Source organism: Sorex araneus, chromosome 3 (assembly GCF_027595985.1).
Source record: "Sorex araneus isolate mSorAra2 chromosome 3, mSorAra2.pri, whole genome shotgun sequence".
In the NCBI taxonomy this organism is placed as follows: Eukaryota; Metazoa; Chordata; class Mammalia; order Eulipotyphla; family Soricidae; genus Sorex; species Sorex araneus.
The window spans coordinates 200959505-200976850 of NC_073304.1; the positions used below are offsets into that span (position 1 = coordinate 200959505).

The 17346-nt window shown below is 59.5% G+C and overlaps 2 protein-coding genes across 2 annotated transcripts; one reads left to right on the forward strand and one right to left on the reverse strand.

The window, feature by feature from the left end:
• Positions 1-247: 247 nt before the first annotated feature.
• Positions 248-8052, reverse strand: GAS2L2 (growth arrest specific 2 like 2). Its single transcript, XM_055132224.1, has 6 exons — positions 7677-8052; positions 6187-6428; positions 4647-4754; positions 3234-3330; positions 2279-2513; positions 248-1900 (listed from the first exon to the last, which is right to left on the reverse strand). The coding sequence occupies exons 1-6, from the start codon at positions 8050-8052 to the stop codon at positions 445-447; spliced, it is 2514 nt and encodes an 837-aa protein (XP_054988199.1). The 3' UTR covers positions 248-444.
• A 6039-nt stretch (positions 8053-14091) lies between these two features.
• C3H17orf50 (chromosome 3 C17orf50 homolog) lies at positions 14092-16633 on the forward strand. Its single transcript, XM_012932757.2, has 3 exons — positions 14092-14170; positions 16019-16337; positions 16423-16633. The coding sequence occupies exons 1-3, from the start codon at positions 14092-14094 to the stop codon at positions 16631-16633; spliced, it is 609 nt and encodes a 202-aa protein (XP_012788211.2).
• The last annotated feature ends 713 nt before the right edge of the window (positions 16634-17346 follow it).

Sequence of the window (17346 nt, forward strand, 5' to 3'; positions counted from 1 at the left end):
GCCCGTGGTGCTGACATGCCAGAGCGTTCCAGAGAGGAAGCACTTGGCTGCTTCCATCTGAACCCCAGCATCTGAACTCCATCTGAACTCCCTGACTCCCTCCCCTTCACCCCGTCTCCTTGCAGTGGGGAGACGCCTGCGGGTGGGGGGCTCTTCTTCACCAGCCCAGCCCGAGAGACACAGAGAGAGGCTCAGAGCAGACCTGCATGGACTTTACTAACGGGACAGGGGCTGGGCTTTGGGGAGCTGGAGCAGTGGGATGCCGGTGGCTGACTGCCCTGTGGCTGCAGTCCTGGGCTGCCCTTTGCTCGGCTGAGCAGCTGGCACTGGGGAGGAACCGTCTCTGTCCCTGCATCTGGAGGGCCCCCCTGCGGGGGATGTGGGGACAGGAGGGGCTCAGGTTCTGGGTTCTCTTTGCTGCCAAGGGGGATGAGAAGCCTGTGCTCAGACCCACGACTCCTCTTCAGCGGGGCCTGGGGTGGGGTCATGCTGCTCGGGAAGCCTGCACTCCTCCCCAGACTGGGGGCTGCGCTCCAGAGGGGCTGCAGGCTGGCTCCCTGCCCTCCCCTGCTCCTCTTCCCTGCCCTGCCCTCCACCTGCTGCCCAGGCACCCAGCGCGGCTCTCGCCTTTCTGGGTCTGGTGGGTGCCCTGGCTGGTCCCAGGTGGAGGTAGGCCAGTGGTCTGGGGATCCGGGAAGGCCGCTGCTCTGGCCTATGGTCTCTGCGGGGCCGAATCCGGGGCCTGAGCTTCAGCTTGTAGATGGACGGGATCCTCTGTGGCTTCCGGAGCATTCTCCGGCCCTTGCCTGCACTGGTTCTGGCTTTATCGGGGCTGGAGTCTGAGGGGAACGGAGTGGGGGTCTCCCCAGCCGACACAGAAGGGGATGGGCAGCCTTGGGCCCCCAGAGGAGAATCCCTCCTCCTGGCACCCCTGGAATTCGGGGCCCCCTTGGCCCCAGATGCACCCTCTCGGTCTCCTGATTTTTCTGTTGGACTTCCTGGGTTGGGGATACCGGTCAGCTTTAGGGAACCTCGAGGGGCAGTCCACCAGGCTCTCAGGTCCACTTTGAGGAGGGGTGGGGGCCCCTGAGACAGTTCTCGTATGACTCTGTCATAGGGACCCCCAGGCTTGGCCCACCGTCCACCCAGGCTGGGGACATAGACACCGCTGCGCGGGACAAATGGGGACCCCGAGTCCTGTGGACGGGCCTCTCCCACCCTCAGCATTTCCAGGCTGGTGGACAGATTCTCGAGCCTGTGGTTGCCGACCAGTGATGAGGAGTGCCCCTCTTGCTCAGGGGGACCCCAGCCGCAGGGCTCCCCAGAGTTCTTGCTTACCCACATGTCCCCCTGCTGGTCCTCTTGCCTCCCTCCCTCAACACAGTTCCTGGGCGGGGACTCAGGCTGGCCCCCATGGCTGGCCCTCAACAGAAATGGCTCACTGTCCGGTTCTGGTGGCTGCAGCGGTGTGGAGGCTCCACGGGCGGTGCCTCCCGGGGTGGGGGTACGAGTGGGGGGCAGCCGCACTGGGATCTGAGATGGAGAGCGGAGACATGCAGGCTCCCCCAGCTGAGGACGTGCAGCCTGGACCACCCTTGGCCTCCCCAGGCAGCAGGGACTGGGGGCCCTCCTTGCCGGTGTCCCTCGGGCGGTGGCTGCGGGGGCCTGGAGTGTCTGAGGCATCGGGGTCCTGGAGTGGGTTCCCCGGCTGGCTGCCTCCTCAGGGACCCCACCCGTGCAAGTCCGTCCCCAGGTAGGTTCAGGGAGGCCTCTGTCCTCTCTCCTCCCTGAAGATGTGCCCCCTGGGCCTAGGCGCCGAGGGGTGGGTGAAGATTGGGGTCTGGGTGGGCTGCGCCCCGCCGGCAGCGGCTTCCAAGAGGGGGTGAAGGACACTTGGTTCCTGGAAAAGAGAATCAATTGAAGTGCTGCCAGTCCCAGGGCTCCTGGAAAGGGGAGGGTGGGGGAGGACTTCCTGTTCCTTGGGACACACCCCAGTTCTCCCCTCTGTGTCCCCCATGGCAGGCAGCACAGCGTTGATCCAGCCTACGAGGGACCCCACAATCACAGGCACCACTCCCAGGGGGAAATCTCATCTGTGCTGGGGTGAGGCAGCCCGCAGTGGGGGACCCCGTGCTCCCTTTAGGGGTGTTCCTTCAGCCTCCCCTGTGAAGTGGAAGGAGGTGGGGCAGCCTCGGTGCTGACACCTGTGCTCTTACCAACAGGGTCAGGCCCCCATCCCCAGGGGAGGGAGAGGCAGCCCCCCGCCCCTCCTCTGTACCTTCTGCCTTCTTCTGCCCCTTCTCCCCGGGCACTGCAGGGTCTGGGGACAGGGGACGCTGGGGCTCTGAGCTTCCGGCCAGAAGAGGTGTAAGTCTCCCAGTCCACAGGGGGCAGGGGGCTCTGGGATCGGCTGACGGTCATGGTGGGCTGGTGCTGCCAGGGGCCATCCTGCACCCTCACTTCATGCTGCACCAGTGCAGCTGGGGGCCTCAGGAAGCTGCCGGTCTTGTGTGCTACAGAGATGAGGAGACGTGAGTCAGGCCCACAGCTCTCTCCCCCCACAGCACAGACAGTGAGTGGGGCTGGTGGTGACAGCTCCCCAGTGTCCTGATAGGAGGGGGTGGGTAGTGTACATTGCAAGCCCACACTTTCTCTTCTTTTTTTTTTTTCCACACCCAGCCATGCTCATGGTTTAACTTTGGCTCTGCACTCAGGAATCATTCCTGGAGGGGCTCAGGGGACCATATGGGGTGCCAGGGATTGAACCCTGGTAAGCCTCATGCAAAGCAAGTGTGCTACTGGCTGTACTAATGCTCTGGTCTTAGGGTGACTTGAAGTGCTGATGGAGCTTAAGGGAAAAGCTGCTGCCACCACCGCTCCAGGGGGCTGGGACTGTACTTCAAAGGGCTGGGACGCGCTTTGCATGCGGAAAACCCAGGTTATATTCACAGCTTTTTTTGGATTATATATCCAAATCCCAAACAAGTAAGCCCCCTCTGGGTCATACTCAGCGCGGGTGCACAGAAGAGCCAGATCTGAGACATGGTGCCCAAATGCCGATTCTCTGTATGTTTAGTGCCATCTTCTGGCTACTATTGGGATAGCACCGTGGCTGCCCAGCTTGCGGGGTCTGTAGCTTCTGCATTAGCTTCATCTCCATCAGACCCACCCATATCCTGCCTCTGTTCCTGGCCCCTCCCCCCACCACCCACAGCCCACGTGAGAGGACTCACAGAGCGACGTGCACCGGCACGGGTCGTGTTTGTCCAGGTAGTGGCCAAGAGTGTCCCAGCCGCCCCCGATGCGCACCATCACGTGGTTCCGCAGGATCTGCAGGGCGCAGGGGGAAGTTTGAGGGCGGGAGCGCGTCCATGTGGACCACTGCAGCTGGGCATGCGTGGATTCCACAGCCTGAGTCTTCCTAACTCAAGTTGTCGGGTGGAGGCGGGGCTGGTGAAGTGGCCCCATCACAAGGCCTGGGATCTGATGGCATCACAGCACTCCCTGCCCCGTGCAGGGTTCCCAGCTGCACGTGCTGGAACATTCAGGCCCCAGCTTTGCCTGTGTGTGAGTGTGTATGAGAGTGTGTGAGTATGTATGTGTGTGTGAGCACGTGAGTGATTATCTTGCAGTGTGTGTGTGTGTGTGTGTGTGTGTGTGTGTGTCTGAGTGTGTGAGTGACTATGTGAGCATGGATGAGTGATTTTACGCGTGGGGAGTGAACTGTGTGAATGTGTGTGGATGGATGTGTGTTTGTGTATCTGAAATGTGGGTACCCTGGGGATTTGAGTTCATAATCATCCCCCCCCCCCCGGGCTTCAATATCCTCAGGTGAAAAGTGGGGCCTCAAGGGCCAGAGAGATAGTACAGGGGGTAGGGTCCTTGTCTTGCACACAGCTGACCCAGACTATCCCCAGTAGCCCTTAGAGTCCGCTGAGCACAGAGCCAGGAGTAAACCCTGAGCACCGCTAGGTGTGACTCAAAAATAAACAATTAGGCCCCAAGTCCCGCTGCTTCCTTTCTCATGGGGTTGTGGTCGGCTTCCAGTCTGGGTGAGGCCCCACATGGTTCTTTCCACTTTATTCCCATGCCCCTGTGCTCAGGGCAAGGGCCTGGCCTGGCCCCCAACTGCTGGCCACACCCCAGACACAGGCCATGTCTAAAAGGCACGTCTGCAGCTCACCCAGCCAGGAGTGCCAGGGGCGTGCTCTGGGGTGTATGTGTTTGGGGGTTCCAACTGAACACACTCTTAGGGTGCTCAGGCTCCCATCTCTGACCCAGCCAGTGGGTGAATGGGAGATGGAGAGTGGGAGTCACCCCCACCCCTAATTCCTGGGGCAGGAAGCTGAGCTGAGGGCAGAGGGTTGAGGGGCTCTGTCTGCCTTAATGGGAGGGGAGGATAGGCTGACTAACTTTGCAAGGAATCTTCTAGAATTCTCCAGCAATGTGTGTGTGTGCGTGTGTGTGTGTGTGTGTGTGTGTGTGTGTGTGTGTGTGTGTGTGTGTAGGTGGGGGGAAGCCCCTGGGCCCAATACATTGTAGGTGAATAGTGACTTGCTACCCTTGCCCTGGGCCTGGGCAGGGTCCCACAGAACAAAACCCTGTTCTGCCAACCCCAAAGCCTCCAGTGCTCTCCTGTGACTTACCCGGATGAAGATGAGGGTGTTGGAGTCCCCCACGCGGTACCTGCCCTCAGACTCCTTGACCATGGGGAACTGCACGGGGCACGTGCAGCGGCTCACAAGGCGCTGGACCTGCAGGCAGTGGGCAGCGGCTCAGAACCCTGTGCCCAGGCACCCCAGCTCCCAGCAGGCTGGGCCCAGTGCAGTGGGGGCCTGCCCACCCCCAGAACCAGCCTGGAGCATCTGCAGTGGTCAGAGCTGGGGGCTGGGCAGTGAGCAGAAAAGACTTAGGGGCTCCCCAAGGAGTGCTCAGAATAGCTAAGGAGCCTGGGGGGCCAGTGTTCAGCCCACAGTGCCATGTGTCACTCAGGCAACACCCATGGGTGCGAGGGGGGGGGTCCATGTGGTGCTGGGGATTGAGTTCACCAGGCTTGTGCCGCAGCCCTTTCATCTCACTCCCTGACCCCGAGAGAGGGACCTGGAGTGTCCCCTCATAAGAGCATAAGGGTGAGGACAGCAGTCTGTGGACCCCAATGGGCTCCTGCTCCTGGCTTTGGGCAGGTAAAGAAATTTCCCTGCACACCAGGATGTGGCTTACGGGAGAGCCCTGGCCTCCCCCACAGAAAACACCCCAAGTCTGACTGCTCTGTGGGGAAATGGGTTCATTCACAGGAAGCACCGCCTCACTCCGGACACTGTGACCCGGCGTGGAAGGTGCTAGGTCACTATGCCTCTCCAGCTTCCTACAGATAAAAGAACCACCAGCACAGAGGAACCACCAGCTCGGTGCCCAGAATCACAGAGACAAAGCAGTGGAACAAAGACGTGAACCCAGGGCAGGAGCCTGAGTTCTTCAGTCCTCAGCCAGGAGGGGCTGCGTACTGGATTAGTAACAAAAGAGAGGGCTGTTGGGGTGGGGTAATGGTTCAAAGGTCTCAAATAAGTGCTTGCTGTGCTGGAGACCCAGCCCCCAGCAATGCATGGTCCGCTGAGCGCTGCCAGGACTAATCCCAGATATACCACCAGGTGTGGCCGAAAAACTCCAAAAGGTAAAAGAAAATGCTGGCGATCCACAGCCTGAGTGCTGAGGGTGGAGGCCTGGGGGGAGGGGGTGGCCTGACTCAGCACTCCTGGTGAGTTTGGGAGGGGGCCACAGCTCAAGAAGGTGGGGCTCAGGGCCTCCAGCACTTGCCTTGCACAGCTGACCCGGTTCAATCCCTAGAACTCCATACAATCCCCTGAGCACAACCAGGAGTGATCCCTGAGTGCTTGTAGTTAGCCCTGGGCATCGCTGGATGCGGCCCCCAAAACCAAAATTAAAATGAAGAAGCAGATGGGGCTCGGTGCCCTAGCGATAGATAGGACAAGGGGTAGGGTGTTTGACTTGCGCAGGGCCGATCTGGGTTCAATCCCCGGAACCCCATATGGTCCCTGGGCCTCACCAGGCACAGAGCCTCCCTACGCACAGAGACAGGCTTAAACCCAGAGCACCACCGAGGAGTGTGGCCCAAAAGCAAAAAAAAAAAAAAAAAAGTGGGGCGGGAGGGAGAAGGGAGCCGCTCACCATCTGGTCCAGGTTGCGGAAGTGGCAGGGCCGGCGCACGGGGGGCGCGGGCGGCGGCGGGTCGGGTGGGGGCAGGGCCAGCTCTCGCCTCAGCTCCTCGTCGATCTCCTGCTCCAGATGCACGAGCGTGGGGGCCGCCACCCCGAAGCGCCAGGCGCGGCGGCCCAGCTCCAGCAGACACAGCACCACGTTCCGCACGTTCTTGCGCAGAACCAAGTCCTCCGTCTCGAACATCAGCACCTCTGGCCAGCGGGGGAGGGGCCGGGCGGGCAGCGCAGACTAAGACCCTGCCGGCCCGGGACCCCTTGCCCGCCCACCACCCCCTTCCACACACACACACCGCAGCGAGAAAGCCCCGATGTGGGTCTCAGATCTTAACCACCAACCCCACGAGGGGTCTGGGCATAACTGAGCTGAGGGCGCCCTGGCAGCAAGCCGAGGGGTGGGGAGGCGGGAGAGGCGACGATCTCAGCGAAGCCGAGGGGCGAGCCTGGCTGCGGGCAGGGGAGGAGGTTGACCTGCCGCTCCCAAACCCCAGCGTGGCCGCCACCGAGCCTGTGCCCCAAGCTCCAACCTTTCCCTGGCCCTGCAGCCCCCTGGGGCAGCTCTGGGTGGGGATTCTGACTCCTGCAGGGCTCAGGGGACCACAGGTGGTGCCAGGACAGAAGCCAAGTCAGCCCCCGCTTGCAAACACCCTGCCCTCGGGACTGTCGCTGCACTAGGGAGCGCATTGCTTCTCCACTTCCCACTTGGCCTCTTCAAGCTTTTCTCGTTGCAGATGTCTGTTCTCATCTGTCTCTCCTAGACCAGACAAACCTCAGCTTATTGGGGCTAATGCCCCCTTTTCAGAAAAAGAAGGAAAAAATTGTTGGGCCAGAAAGCACATCAAGTCGGGTGTTTGCACAAGGCTGATCCCGCTCCATCCCAGGTCCCACCAGGAGTGATCCCTGAGTGCAGAGCCAGGGGTAAGCCTCAAGTTAGACATGTGCCCCCACAGAAAGGAACAAAGTGTCCCCCCCCACAACTGCACTAAAGATGACCCCTGCCCCCCTGTGGTTCTAGTGCCCCCTCCGGAGAAATTGTCCCCACTTTGGTTTTTCCTTTGGTTTTGGGTCACACCTGGCTATCCTCAGGGCTTACTACTCCTGGCTCTGCACACTCAGGGGTCACTCCTGGCAGGCTCCAGGACCTCGTAAGGAGGGCTAGGGACGGAACCCGGTCAGCCGAGGGCAAGGCAAACACGCTACCCACTGGACTGTCCCTCAGGTCAGTGTCCCCCGCTTCAGGGGAAACACTGCCCTAGTGTTCCGGGCTCTAGTTTCTCCCCCAGCTCCGCCCTCCGCAGGCGATGAATGAAGAGCGCACGCAGCCCAGAGAGTGAATGAAAGGGGAGGCGTCAGGGGACCCGGGCCCTGAGCTGGCCCCGGGCAAACCTGGGAGACGGACTGAAGCCCTGGGCACCCCAGCAAGTCAGGATGCAGGCTGGTTACCTTGGATCCCCATCTCCTTGCGACACCACTGGATGAAGTTGGAGACGTTGTCCCGCGCCTGGAAGGTGCCGGGCTGGGCGGCCTCGTTGCAGGGCACCCCCGCCCGTGGCAAGGGGAGCCTGCGCGCTCGGGCGGGCGCGGTGGCCAGGAAGGCCAGGGCCGCCTCGGTGACGGCGTTGGCGTGGCGGCACAGCACCAGGCCCGTCTCCAACACCTGCAGGAAGTTGGCCGCGTCGATGTCCAGCCCGTAGAGTCCCCGCAGCCACTCGGCCAGGTCCTCCTTCATAGCCTCCAGGTAGTGCTCGCTGGACCTGAAGAGCCGGATGCTGCGCACCGGAGTCCGCCTGCCCCCGTCGCGCCCCCGCTGCTGGGACATGGCGCGGGGGGAGGAGGGTGGTGGCCGCGCCTGCCCCCTGCTGGGTCTTAGCTGGTCCTCCCCGATGCGGGGCGGGGGAGTGGGCTCCCCGCTACCCGCTGGGGGCCCAGACCTGGCCGTGCCGCTGGCCGCTCGGCGCCGCCGCCGCCGGGACAGGCCGGGCACCCGCCCCGCGCATTCCTCAGTCCCGCCAGAACTTTCCCTACTTGGAAGCGGGGCAGCGGCCTCGCTCTCGGGCTGCGCGGAGGCTGGGAGTCCAGCCCTCGGGGACCGGTGGCGGCGAGGACTCTCCTCTGCCCCCCAGATCTGCGGGTCCCGCGGCCGCCCACCCGCGCCGGCCCTCGGAGCTGGCGCGGCCTCTCCCGGCTCTGCGCTCCTTGGAGACCGCGGCTGCTACAAACACTCCCCGTTAACCCTTCCAGGCGGACTGCCGCGGAGTCCGCGGGCCGGCCAGTGCTGGCTTCTAGAGAATGGGAGAGAGAAGACCCTCAACTTTTTTGGGGGGGTCACACCCTATGGTACTCAAAGATCCCTCTGGGTGGGGCTCAGGGTGCTGGGGGTAGAACGGAGGCGGGGGAGCATGTGTAAGGCCTTACGTAGCTGTACTATCTCTCCAAGATTGGTGAGCACTGTCAGAGGAGGTGAGTAGACCCAGAGAAGCCGCCAAAGGACCCTTCCTACTGAGACTTTCCCACACCCCAGGACTCAGGGCTCAGTGGTTCCTAGCTTTCAGCATCTCTCCCAGCACCCCCTGTATGTGCCATAATCTTCACTCTTTTATTTCTTTGGGGGCCACATAACCACTGTGCTCAGGGCTTACTCCTGACTCTGCACTTAGGAATCACCCCTGGCGGTGCTAGGGGGACCAAAGGGGATGCCAGGGACCTTGCCTGCTGTGCTATCACGCTGGCTCCTACCGTCCCCACTTTTTCTGGAGAGCTTGGTCCATCCCTCCTTCTAACCACATAGCTCCTCCAGGTGGACTGTCCATCAGTCCCTCACCTCTGGCCACAGCAGTGCTGCTGTTCATCAAAGATTGGGGGTGAGAGTTGAGCTATACCCACCCAGCAGTCCTCAGGGCCTTTTCCTCGCTCTGTGGTCAGAAGTGACTCCTAGTGATGCTCAGGGAATATAGTGGATTTGGGGATTTGGGGGATTTGAACTGGGGGCAGCAGGACACAAGGCAAGTGCCTAAGGCCCTGTTCTCTTGAGGCCCAGCAAGGATTTCCTAGTCTCTCTAAGGTATAGGCACTGTGATGGGCCCCTGGCCTCATGGATGCACCTTACAAGGGCTTGGGCCATGGAGCCCAGAGCACAAGCAAATCTTTATAAATCAGATGGGGATTGGTACCAGGAGGAACTGAAGAGCTGAAGGGGAGATGGTGTGGGTGGAACTTCAGAAGGTGGACAGCGAAGGCCCCAGGTCAAGGGGATTTTTGAGCAGAGAAGTGAGGGGTCAAGTACTATGGGGGGTCTCGGGCAGAGGCAGCAGCTGTGCCACAGCTCCAGGCACCCACATGCTGGGCCTGTCAAGGACAGCAAAGCACAGGTGGTGAGGAAAATATGGGTCTCAGACCATTCAGGGACATTTGGGGTGGGGAGCAGAGCCTGGGGCGGAACCCAGGGCCTCAAATATGCGAAGCAACTGCTCTGCTGCTGGGCCCCATCCCTGACTCAGGATTGTTGATTATTGTGGGTGCCACACACAGTGGTGCTGGGTGTGGACAGGGTGTGGTATCAGGGATGGATGATGCCAGGATGGACAGACCTCACGCATGTCAGGTATGTGCCCTCCCTCTGAATCCCAGCCCTTGCCCCAGGAACATATGGAACCTTGTAGAGGGTCATCCTTTTTCCTTCTTTTCTTTAAAGGGCGATATTTGGGCCACACTCACAGTGCTCAGGGCTTACTCCTGGCTCTGCATTCAGGACTCACTACTGACAGTGCTCAAGAGACCACATAGGGTGCTAGGAATTGAACCTAGGTCAGCCTACCACTGTACTGTTTCTTGGACCCTCTTTCCATCCTTTTAAAAAAGGAGTATGCCAATAGAATATCAGATGAATGGTTTTTATTTTCTGTTAAAGTTTTACATCTCTTTTTTTTAACTCCCTACCCACCTCCCCTTCTTTGATGTGTATGTTTCGATAACCAAACACTCTCTTCCTGATGGTGGCAATCCTTTGATGTGGGGCTCACCAGAGGCTGCACCCCTGTCTGCACTGTGGCTGGAAATGACTCTCTCAGCGGTGGAAACAAACACAGCAGAGCTTCCAGGATCGCTCCACACAGATGCTGAAGCGACCCCGGGGATTTGCATTCATGAGCACCTGCAGGCTCTCAGCCATGCACTGGGCCTCTGTGCTCAGGAATCACTCCTGACAGCTCTGGGGGCACTCTGTAATGTCCGGGAACCAGGTGGGGTCATCCACATGCAAAGCAAGCACCTTGATCCCTGAATTCTATCCCTGGCCCCAGTATCTTGTTTTTAGTCCTCTGAGACTTTCAAACTTGGACCTTCAAACTGCCAAAGAAGGGCTGGAGAGATAGCACAGTGGGAAGGGTATTTGCCTTGAACACAGTTGACCTGGGTTCAATCCCCAGCACCCCATATAGGCCTCAAGCACTTCTAGGAGGAATTCCTGAGTGCAGAGCCAGCAGGAACCCTAGGCATCTCTGGATATGGCCCAAAAACAAAAGTGGCAAAAGAAAAGGTTGGTTCAAGTCAGGAGATTTGTGGTGGTTTGCCACCAGCTGTAGGAAATAAAGATGCTCCTTGCTTCTGTCCTCCAACAAGGATAAGGCAAACAAAGGGGCTCCCAGGGAACCTTTCAGTGAGCTGAAGTTCTACTCTTGGTGGAAAGCGGAGACTTGGACACTCTAACTTTCTCCCTGCAAGGAACAAAGGAACAAGACGAAGATGGACTCAGCAGGCAGGCTGCACAGAGGTCTGGAAGAATGTGTGTGCAACCGGTGGGTCAAGGAAGACTGAACAGGAGAGGAAGGGCTGGAAGTGGACCATCACATTCCTAGGTGTGCAGAGGGAACAAGTGGCACCAGATTAAAGTGGGGGAATGAGATAAAAAGAATGAGCTATCCCAGAGCAGCTCTAGCAGCCTCTGAGCCTCCAGATGTGGCCACCAGGGGGCTCTAAATCTTGGGGCAGGACAGAAAGAGACCGCATTGCTGCCCACGTGCTCCCTTGGCTGAGTTCATCCCGGCATTGATGGTCTTTCTTTATGTTAGTGACCACCAGTCTCCCTCAGACATTCCCTCTCATATTGTTAAATTTCTGACTGAGAGCCGCCACTGTTCTTTCCTCTTGAAACCTGCCAGGGCGAGTTTTTCCATGTTGGAACGTAGAACCTATTTCCATAACCGTCTCAGTGAATGTGAGGAGAACAGGTTTGCTGGGAGACCGCACTCCAGCCTCTCCTCTGTTTCTGCTCATCTCATTAGCAGAGAAACTGACTTATCAAGGATGTTCAAACAGAAGTAGAGACAGTGTCTCTGGGTCAAACAACAGGTTTGCTTATTGTGCCTTACAAAAAGCTCAGGTTCCCTACATTCAGGGTTCCTCTGGTCACGCAAACCATGCACCAACCAATGTTTGCCAGCACCCACCCTATGGCACATGTGGGACAGTGAGGCAAAGGACGCTGACGCAGATGCCAGTTCAGCGGTGCTGGAGGCATGAAGTCTGTCTCCGAGCCAGGAGGTTTCATGCTTTCCTGAAGAAACAGGATGAATATCGGTCTCCAAAGGTTTAACTTGAAGCCTTGTAAGTGGGCTGAGATTTCTTGCAATATCCTCAAGGTTGTCCTGATGTAACTGGGGAATTTCTGGGGGTCTGTCTGCTGTCCTTGTTTTACATCCAGCCAATCTGCCTCCACCAAAAGGGGGACCTTGACTATAATTTGGCCCTGTCCAACAGGGATGTCCCTGACCCTGCAATTGTCCCATCCACCTGAGGTTCATCAGAGCTGGGTCTGTATGTATCCTCTGCTGCTTTGCACGTGTCTGTCTCAATCAACACTCCTCACCATAGAGCAAACTTAGGGGAAGATGCCCCAATCTAACACCCTTCCCTAGCTTCAGTGGACACACACATGTACACACATACACACACGTGCGCGCAGCACACAACACCCCCGAGCCCAGCTTTCTCATGGACTTGATGCCATTTGCTCTGCTGCTTAGAGTGCAGACAATGAGCTGGATGTGGGTGGCGCAGAGGTGAGGAAGCACCAGGAGAGGACGGAAAGAGAAGGAGAGAAAATAATGATCCAAATCAGCAAAATGCCTTTGTACTCCCTGTGTGCCAGGTAAAGCCTGGTGCTGGCTACTTCCCCGCTTTTCAGTGAAGAGAGAGAACACACCAAACGGCCTCTACATGCAGATGGTGGGACTGAGAGTGGAACCTTGGCTACTGGGGGCCAAAGCCACCCTCCACTCTGTCTTATTTTTATTTTATTTTTATTTTTTTGCTTTTTGGGTCACACCCGGCGATGCACAGGGGTCACTCCTGGCTCTGCACTCAGGAATTAACCCTGGCGCTGCTCCGGGGACCATATGGGATGCTGGGAATCGAACCCGGGTTGGTCACGTGCAAGGCAAATGCCCTACCTGCTGTGCTATTGCTCCAGCCCCTCTGTCTTATTTTTAATGCAGGGCCAAGGATCAGACCCACGGTCTCACCCAGGGGAGGCATGTGGTCTGTTGCTGAGTCAAGGCCCAGCCCCTCAACTCCTGCTGGAATGTCTTCCCAAAGGGCAGGCTGGGGAACCCCTGGGTTCTGAGTGCTTCCGCAGGAGGAACCTTCAGCAGGCAGGGTTCCAGCCCCGCCCCCAGAGACCAGCCGGGTTCCTAGGCTGCGGGCACTCACTTCATCCCAGCCCTGCCCAGAGGACGAGGGCACGGAGCCTGGCAGAATGGATAAGCACGGTGAGTGGGCCACAGGGGCCCAAGCAGCAGTCCAGCCCTCTCCTTGCTCTTTCCTGAATATTGTTGCCATCTGCTCCCTCAATTCACTTCGCCTGCTGTTTCTAGAGCTGGCTTCTTTGTTTTGTGTTCTGGCCTTGGGGCCACGCTCAGGGGTCACTTCCTGCCACGTTTAGAGGACCAGGGATAGAGCCCAGTGCTCCCACATGTGGCACACGTGCTCCTTTGAGCCATCTCCCCAGCAGTGACCTTATTTAATGTGGTCCAGGACACAGTCGGGAGTCAGGAGTGGGTCTCCCACTATTATAGTCTCCCATAAAATAGTGTCCCAGTATTTTTTTTTTGCTTTTGGGGTCACACCTGGAGATGCACAGGAGTTACTCCTGGCTCTGTACTCAGGAATTATTCCTGGTGGTGCTCAGGGGACCATGTGGGATGCTGGGAATCAAACCCGGGTTGGCCGCGTGCAAGGCAAACGCCCTACCTGCTGTGCTATCGCTCCAGCCCCGCGTCTCCCACTGTTTTGTCCCACTATTTTGCAGAACAAGCAGAGCTCTCTTGAACTCTCTGTCTTTTTGTTTCAGTTTTACTGTTTTTGTCTGGGGAGGGCCACACCTGCACTGTCAAGAGCTCACTCCTAGCTCTGTACTCAGGGATCACTCCTGGCAGAGTTGAGGGACCATATGTATTTCTAGGGATAAAACCTGCCTCAGGGACAGACGCAGCAAGTGCCTTGGACCCTGTACAATCTCTCCAACCCTTGGGCCCTACCCCTTAAGCCTGCAACCACGCAGTCACAGGTGGAGATGAGTGTCACGCTGTCCCCATTGCTTAAGAATCCTTATAACCCCCCTTGGTCACTTCCCCAAGGGCTGAGCACTTTAGCAGCACTAAGACTGTTCTGGAAAGGCTTCCCAGGTCTTGGGTGAAGATCATGGGCTGGAGCAAGAGTTCAGTGGGTAGGGCGCTTGCCTTGCATGGGGCTGACCCAAGTTCGATTCATATGGACCCCAGAGCACTGCCAGGAGTGATTCCTGAGTGCAGAGCCAGGAGTAACCCCTGAGCATCGCCAGGTTTAGACAAGAAACCAGCCAGTCATGAGCGAAATACAGAGGACCCTGGAATTCCTACATCCACACCGGGCTGAGGAGGCTGTGAAGACTGAGGGCCACGGTGGTAATGGCCTGCAGCTCCGTATATGCAGGCTCGAAGATGACTTGTGTTCTGACCCTCCTGTGCCCCTGCCCTTTGTGCTAGTGGGCTCTGGGCAGAGACGGGGCCCACACACTCCCCTGAGGTTCGCAGTCCTTGAGCTGGGTTTCTCACACACATGCTCGCCAGTGAGGGGGAGCTCCTAGTTGAGGCACACAACCTCCAGGGGTCACTGTGGTCCTTACACAACACTCCCGGGGTGGTCGTGGGGGGGTGGTGTCACACATTTTAGCCCTGGTGCTTGACCATCATTTCTGTTGCAGTGCTTTCTGAGGGCTGCAGTCCTTTTATGCACACCGGAACACCTTTTTCATGGTGTGTACATGACTCCTGACTGTGGTATAGCAAAAAAACTGCTTGTGCTGCCGGAGGTCAGACAGCAGAGCTGGCTGCATGGTGCTAAGCACAGGTGGAACACTGAGGATTTGATCTCATGACCGTATGGTAGCGAGGCAGCTGCTCTAAGCCTCTGCACTAATCCTCCATGCCCAGGCCCTGATATCTTGAATCAGGATGGGCAGGGAGAACCCCTCGTTGTCCTCCTAGCCCCTTTGATTCAAGCCTCGTCCCCACAGGGCCTGTGTGGTGCTGGGTGGTTGCTGAGGCGTGGTGAGCTCTGCCCAGTTGAGACCAGGTGACTTACAGGAACTGCCCGCCTGCTGGGGGTGCTGCTGTCTGCCTGCCAGATCACAGCAGGTGTTGGCCTTTTTCTTAAGGCAAGACCATCCAGGAGGGAAAGAATCCCAGTCAGAAGGCAAACAAATAGGGGACTTCCAATCAGTGCAGTTAATATATAGGGACAGCCTGAAAATCAGGGCCAATTAGCCTATTTTTGTTTATGATTGCAGGGGTCACACCTGCATAGCTCAGTTGGAGGTGCTGTGGGCCGCTGAGGGTTACACCTGTAATGCTGGAGGTGGGGGAGAGGGCTGTGATGATCTATCTCCCAGAGATGGAATTACCCCCAATTCCATGCCAGGGGCCATTCCACCACGGTTTGCAGACCGCCCGCCCACTGCAGCCCCGGGAACTCACTGTCAGTGGCGTCGGAAGGGGGGATGGGGGGAGCACATGAGCTGTCACGTGGTCCCCTCAGGACTTATTCTCACCTCTGGGTTTCTTTTTTTTTTTTTCCTTGCTTTTTTTGGTCACACCCAGCAATGCTCAGGCTTACTCCTGGCTCTGCACTCAGGAATTACTCCTGCCGATAGGTGCTCAGGGGACCATATGGGATGCTGGGAATCCAACCCAGGTCGGCCACATGCGAGGCAAACGTCCTACCTACTGTGCTATCACTCCTTTCTTGCCGCACGACAAGCCCTGGGATGGGCATCTGTTACCCTGCCACCGTCCGCGGGGCTCAGGCACCCCGAGACAGGCAGGAACCCCGAGACCTGCAGCCCGGCTAGCCCCGAGGGGCAGGAATCTGGGGGTATCTGAAGCAGCCCGACTGGGCCCTCCCTTGACGGTGCTGGGGCGGGGGGGTGGGGGGCGGCTCTTTAACCCTCTAACCCTCTCCGGGATCCTGCTGGCCCACTCGGGCGCCTGCCTGTTTGGGAGAGAATTGGGTTATTTTTTTTTTCTTTGCGGTGGAGGACCACACCCGACGATGCTCAAGGGTTACTCCTGGCTCCGCTCTCGGGAATCACGCCTGGCGGAGCTCGGGGGACCCTGTGGGATGCCGGGCATCGAACCTGGGTCTGCCGCGTGCAAGGCAAACGCCCTCCCCGCTGTCCTACCACTCCGGTTCCCGGGCGCGGGGCGTGGGACCCGCAGGGGCCTGCGCTGACCTTCCCGCCCGCCCGCCCACAGACGGCAAGACCCCCTTGTGGAAGAAGGAGCTGGAGGACCCCCGGGAGGAGAAGGCGGAGGCGGCGTCGGAGGAGGACGACGACGAGGAGGAGGAGGAGCAGGAGGAGGCCCCGCGGCGGGAGGCGCAGGCGGCCCCGGGCGAGGCGGAGGGCAGGGAGGCGAGCGGCGAGGCCCGCGAGCGCGGCTCGGTGTCCTACTGCCCGCTGCGCCAGGAGTCCAGCACCCAGCAGGTGGCGCTGCTGCGGCGCGCCGACAGCGGCTTCTGGGGCTGGCTCGGCCTCTTCGCGCTGCTGGGCGGCCTGGCCGCGCCCGCCGACAGGTGAGCGCGCGCGCCCCGCTCCCGGCGCCCCGGCTCCGAGGGGCCCCGCACGGCGCCCTGAGCGGCCCCGGGTCCCCACCCGCAGGAAGCGGAGCCTTCACGAGGAGCTGTGCGTGCTGGAGACGCGGCGGAGACGGCCGCGCGCCGGGGTCTGCGAGCGCTGCGAGGTCCTTTTTTGCAAGAAATGCAGGACCCTGCACAGCCACCCGGCCTACGTGGCGCACTGCATCCTGGAGCACCGGAGTCACGGGGAGCCATCCGCTTCGGGAGGCGCGGGGGCCGCCGGGGGGCCCTGAGGGATGGAGGGAGTCTAGTCCCAACCCCTCCCCCTCCAGAACTTTCTCCCTCTGCGGACGCGGAGTTCTTGCCAGTACTGTCCCCCCCCTCCCCACACACACCCGTGCAGCTTGCTGTCCCTTTCCCTAGCGACCCCTCGGGCCTGCAAAGGCAACTCCCTTGGGGGTGGGGCGTGGCCGCGAGGCCCGCCCACCCTCAGCAGTGCCGCAGTTGCGCGGTGCTTCCACCCCTCCCGCAGAGCCTCCACCCCGGCCTCTGCACCCGCAACAGCTAGCGCCGCGATCCTGCTCAGCCCGCCTGACTCGCGCCCCTCCTCCCCACCCCACATCTCTTGGTGGTCTTTTTTGAGGTCTTTCTGATCCGGTGGACAGAGGCATCGCCTCTGAGGAACTTGCACGCACACACTCCCGCCTGAAGACCGTCCAATAAAGTCTCTGAGCCGAGTGGCCGTGCAGGGAGGTGCGGGCAAAGGGCTCCGGGAAGGCTCGGCCACTGCTGCCTCCTTCCCGGGACCAGGGTAGAGCAATGGGGCGGGGAGAGGGGTGTGGGCTGAGGGCTGACACTCCCCACCTCACGCCCTCCTTGATGAGCTCTGCGTGCTGGACAGACACAGCAGGTACTGGAAGGGGGCGTGCACAGGGTTCCACAAGCTGAGACCACCGGAAGCAGAAGACAGCTGGGGAGCCAGTTTCTTCTCCAGAAATGCCGGCTC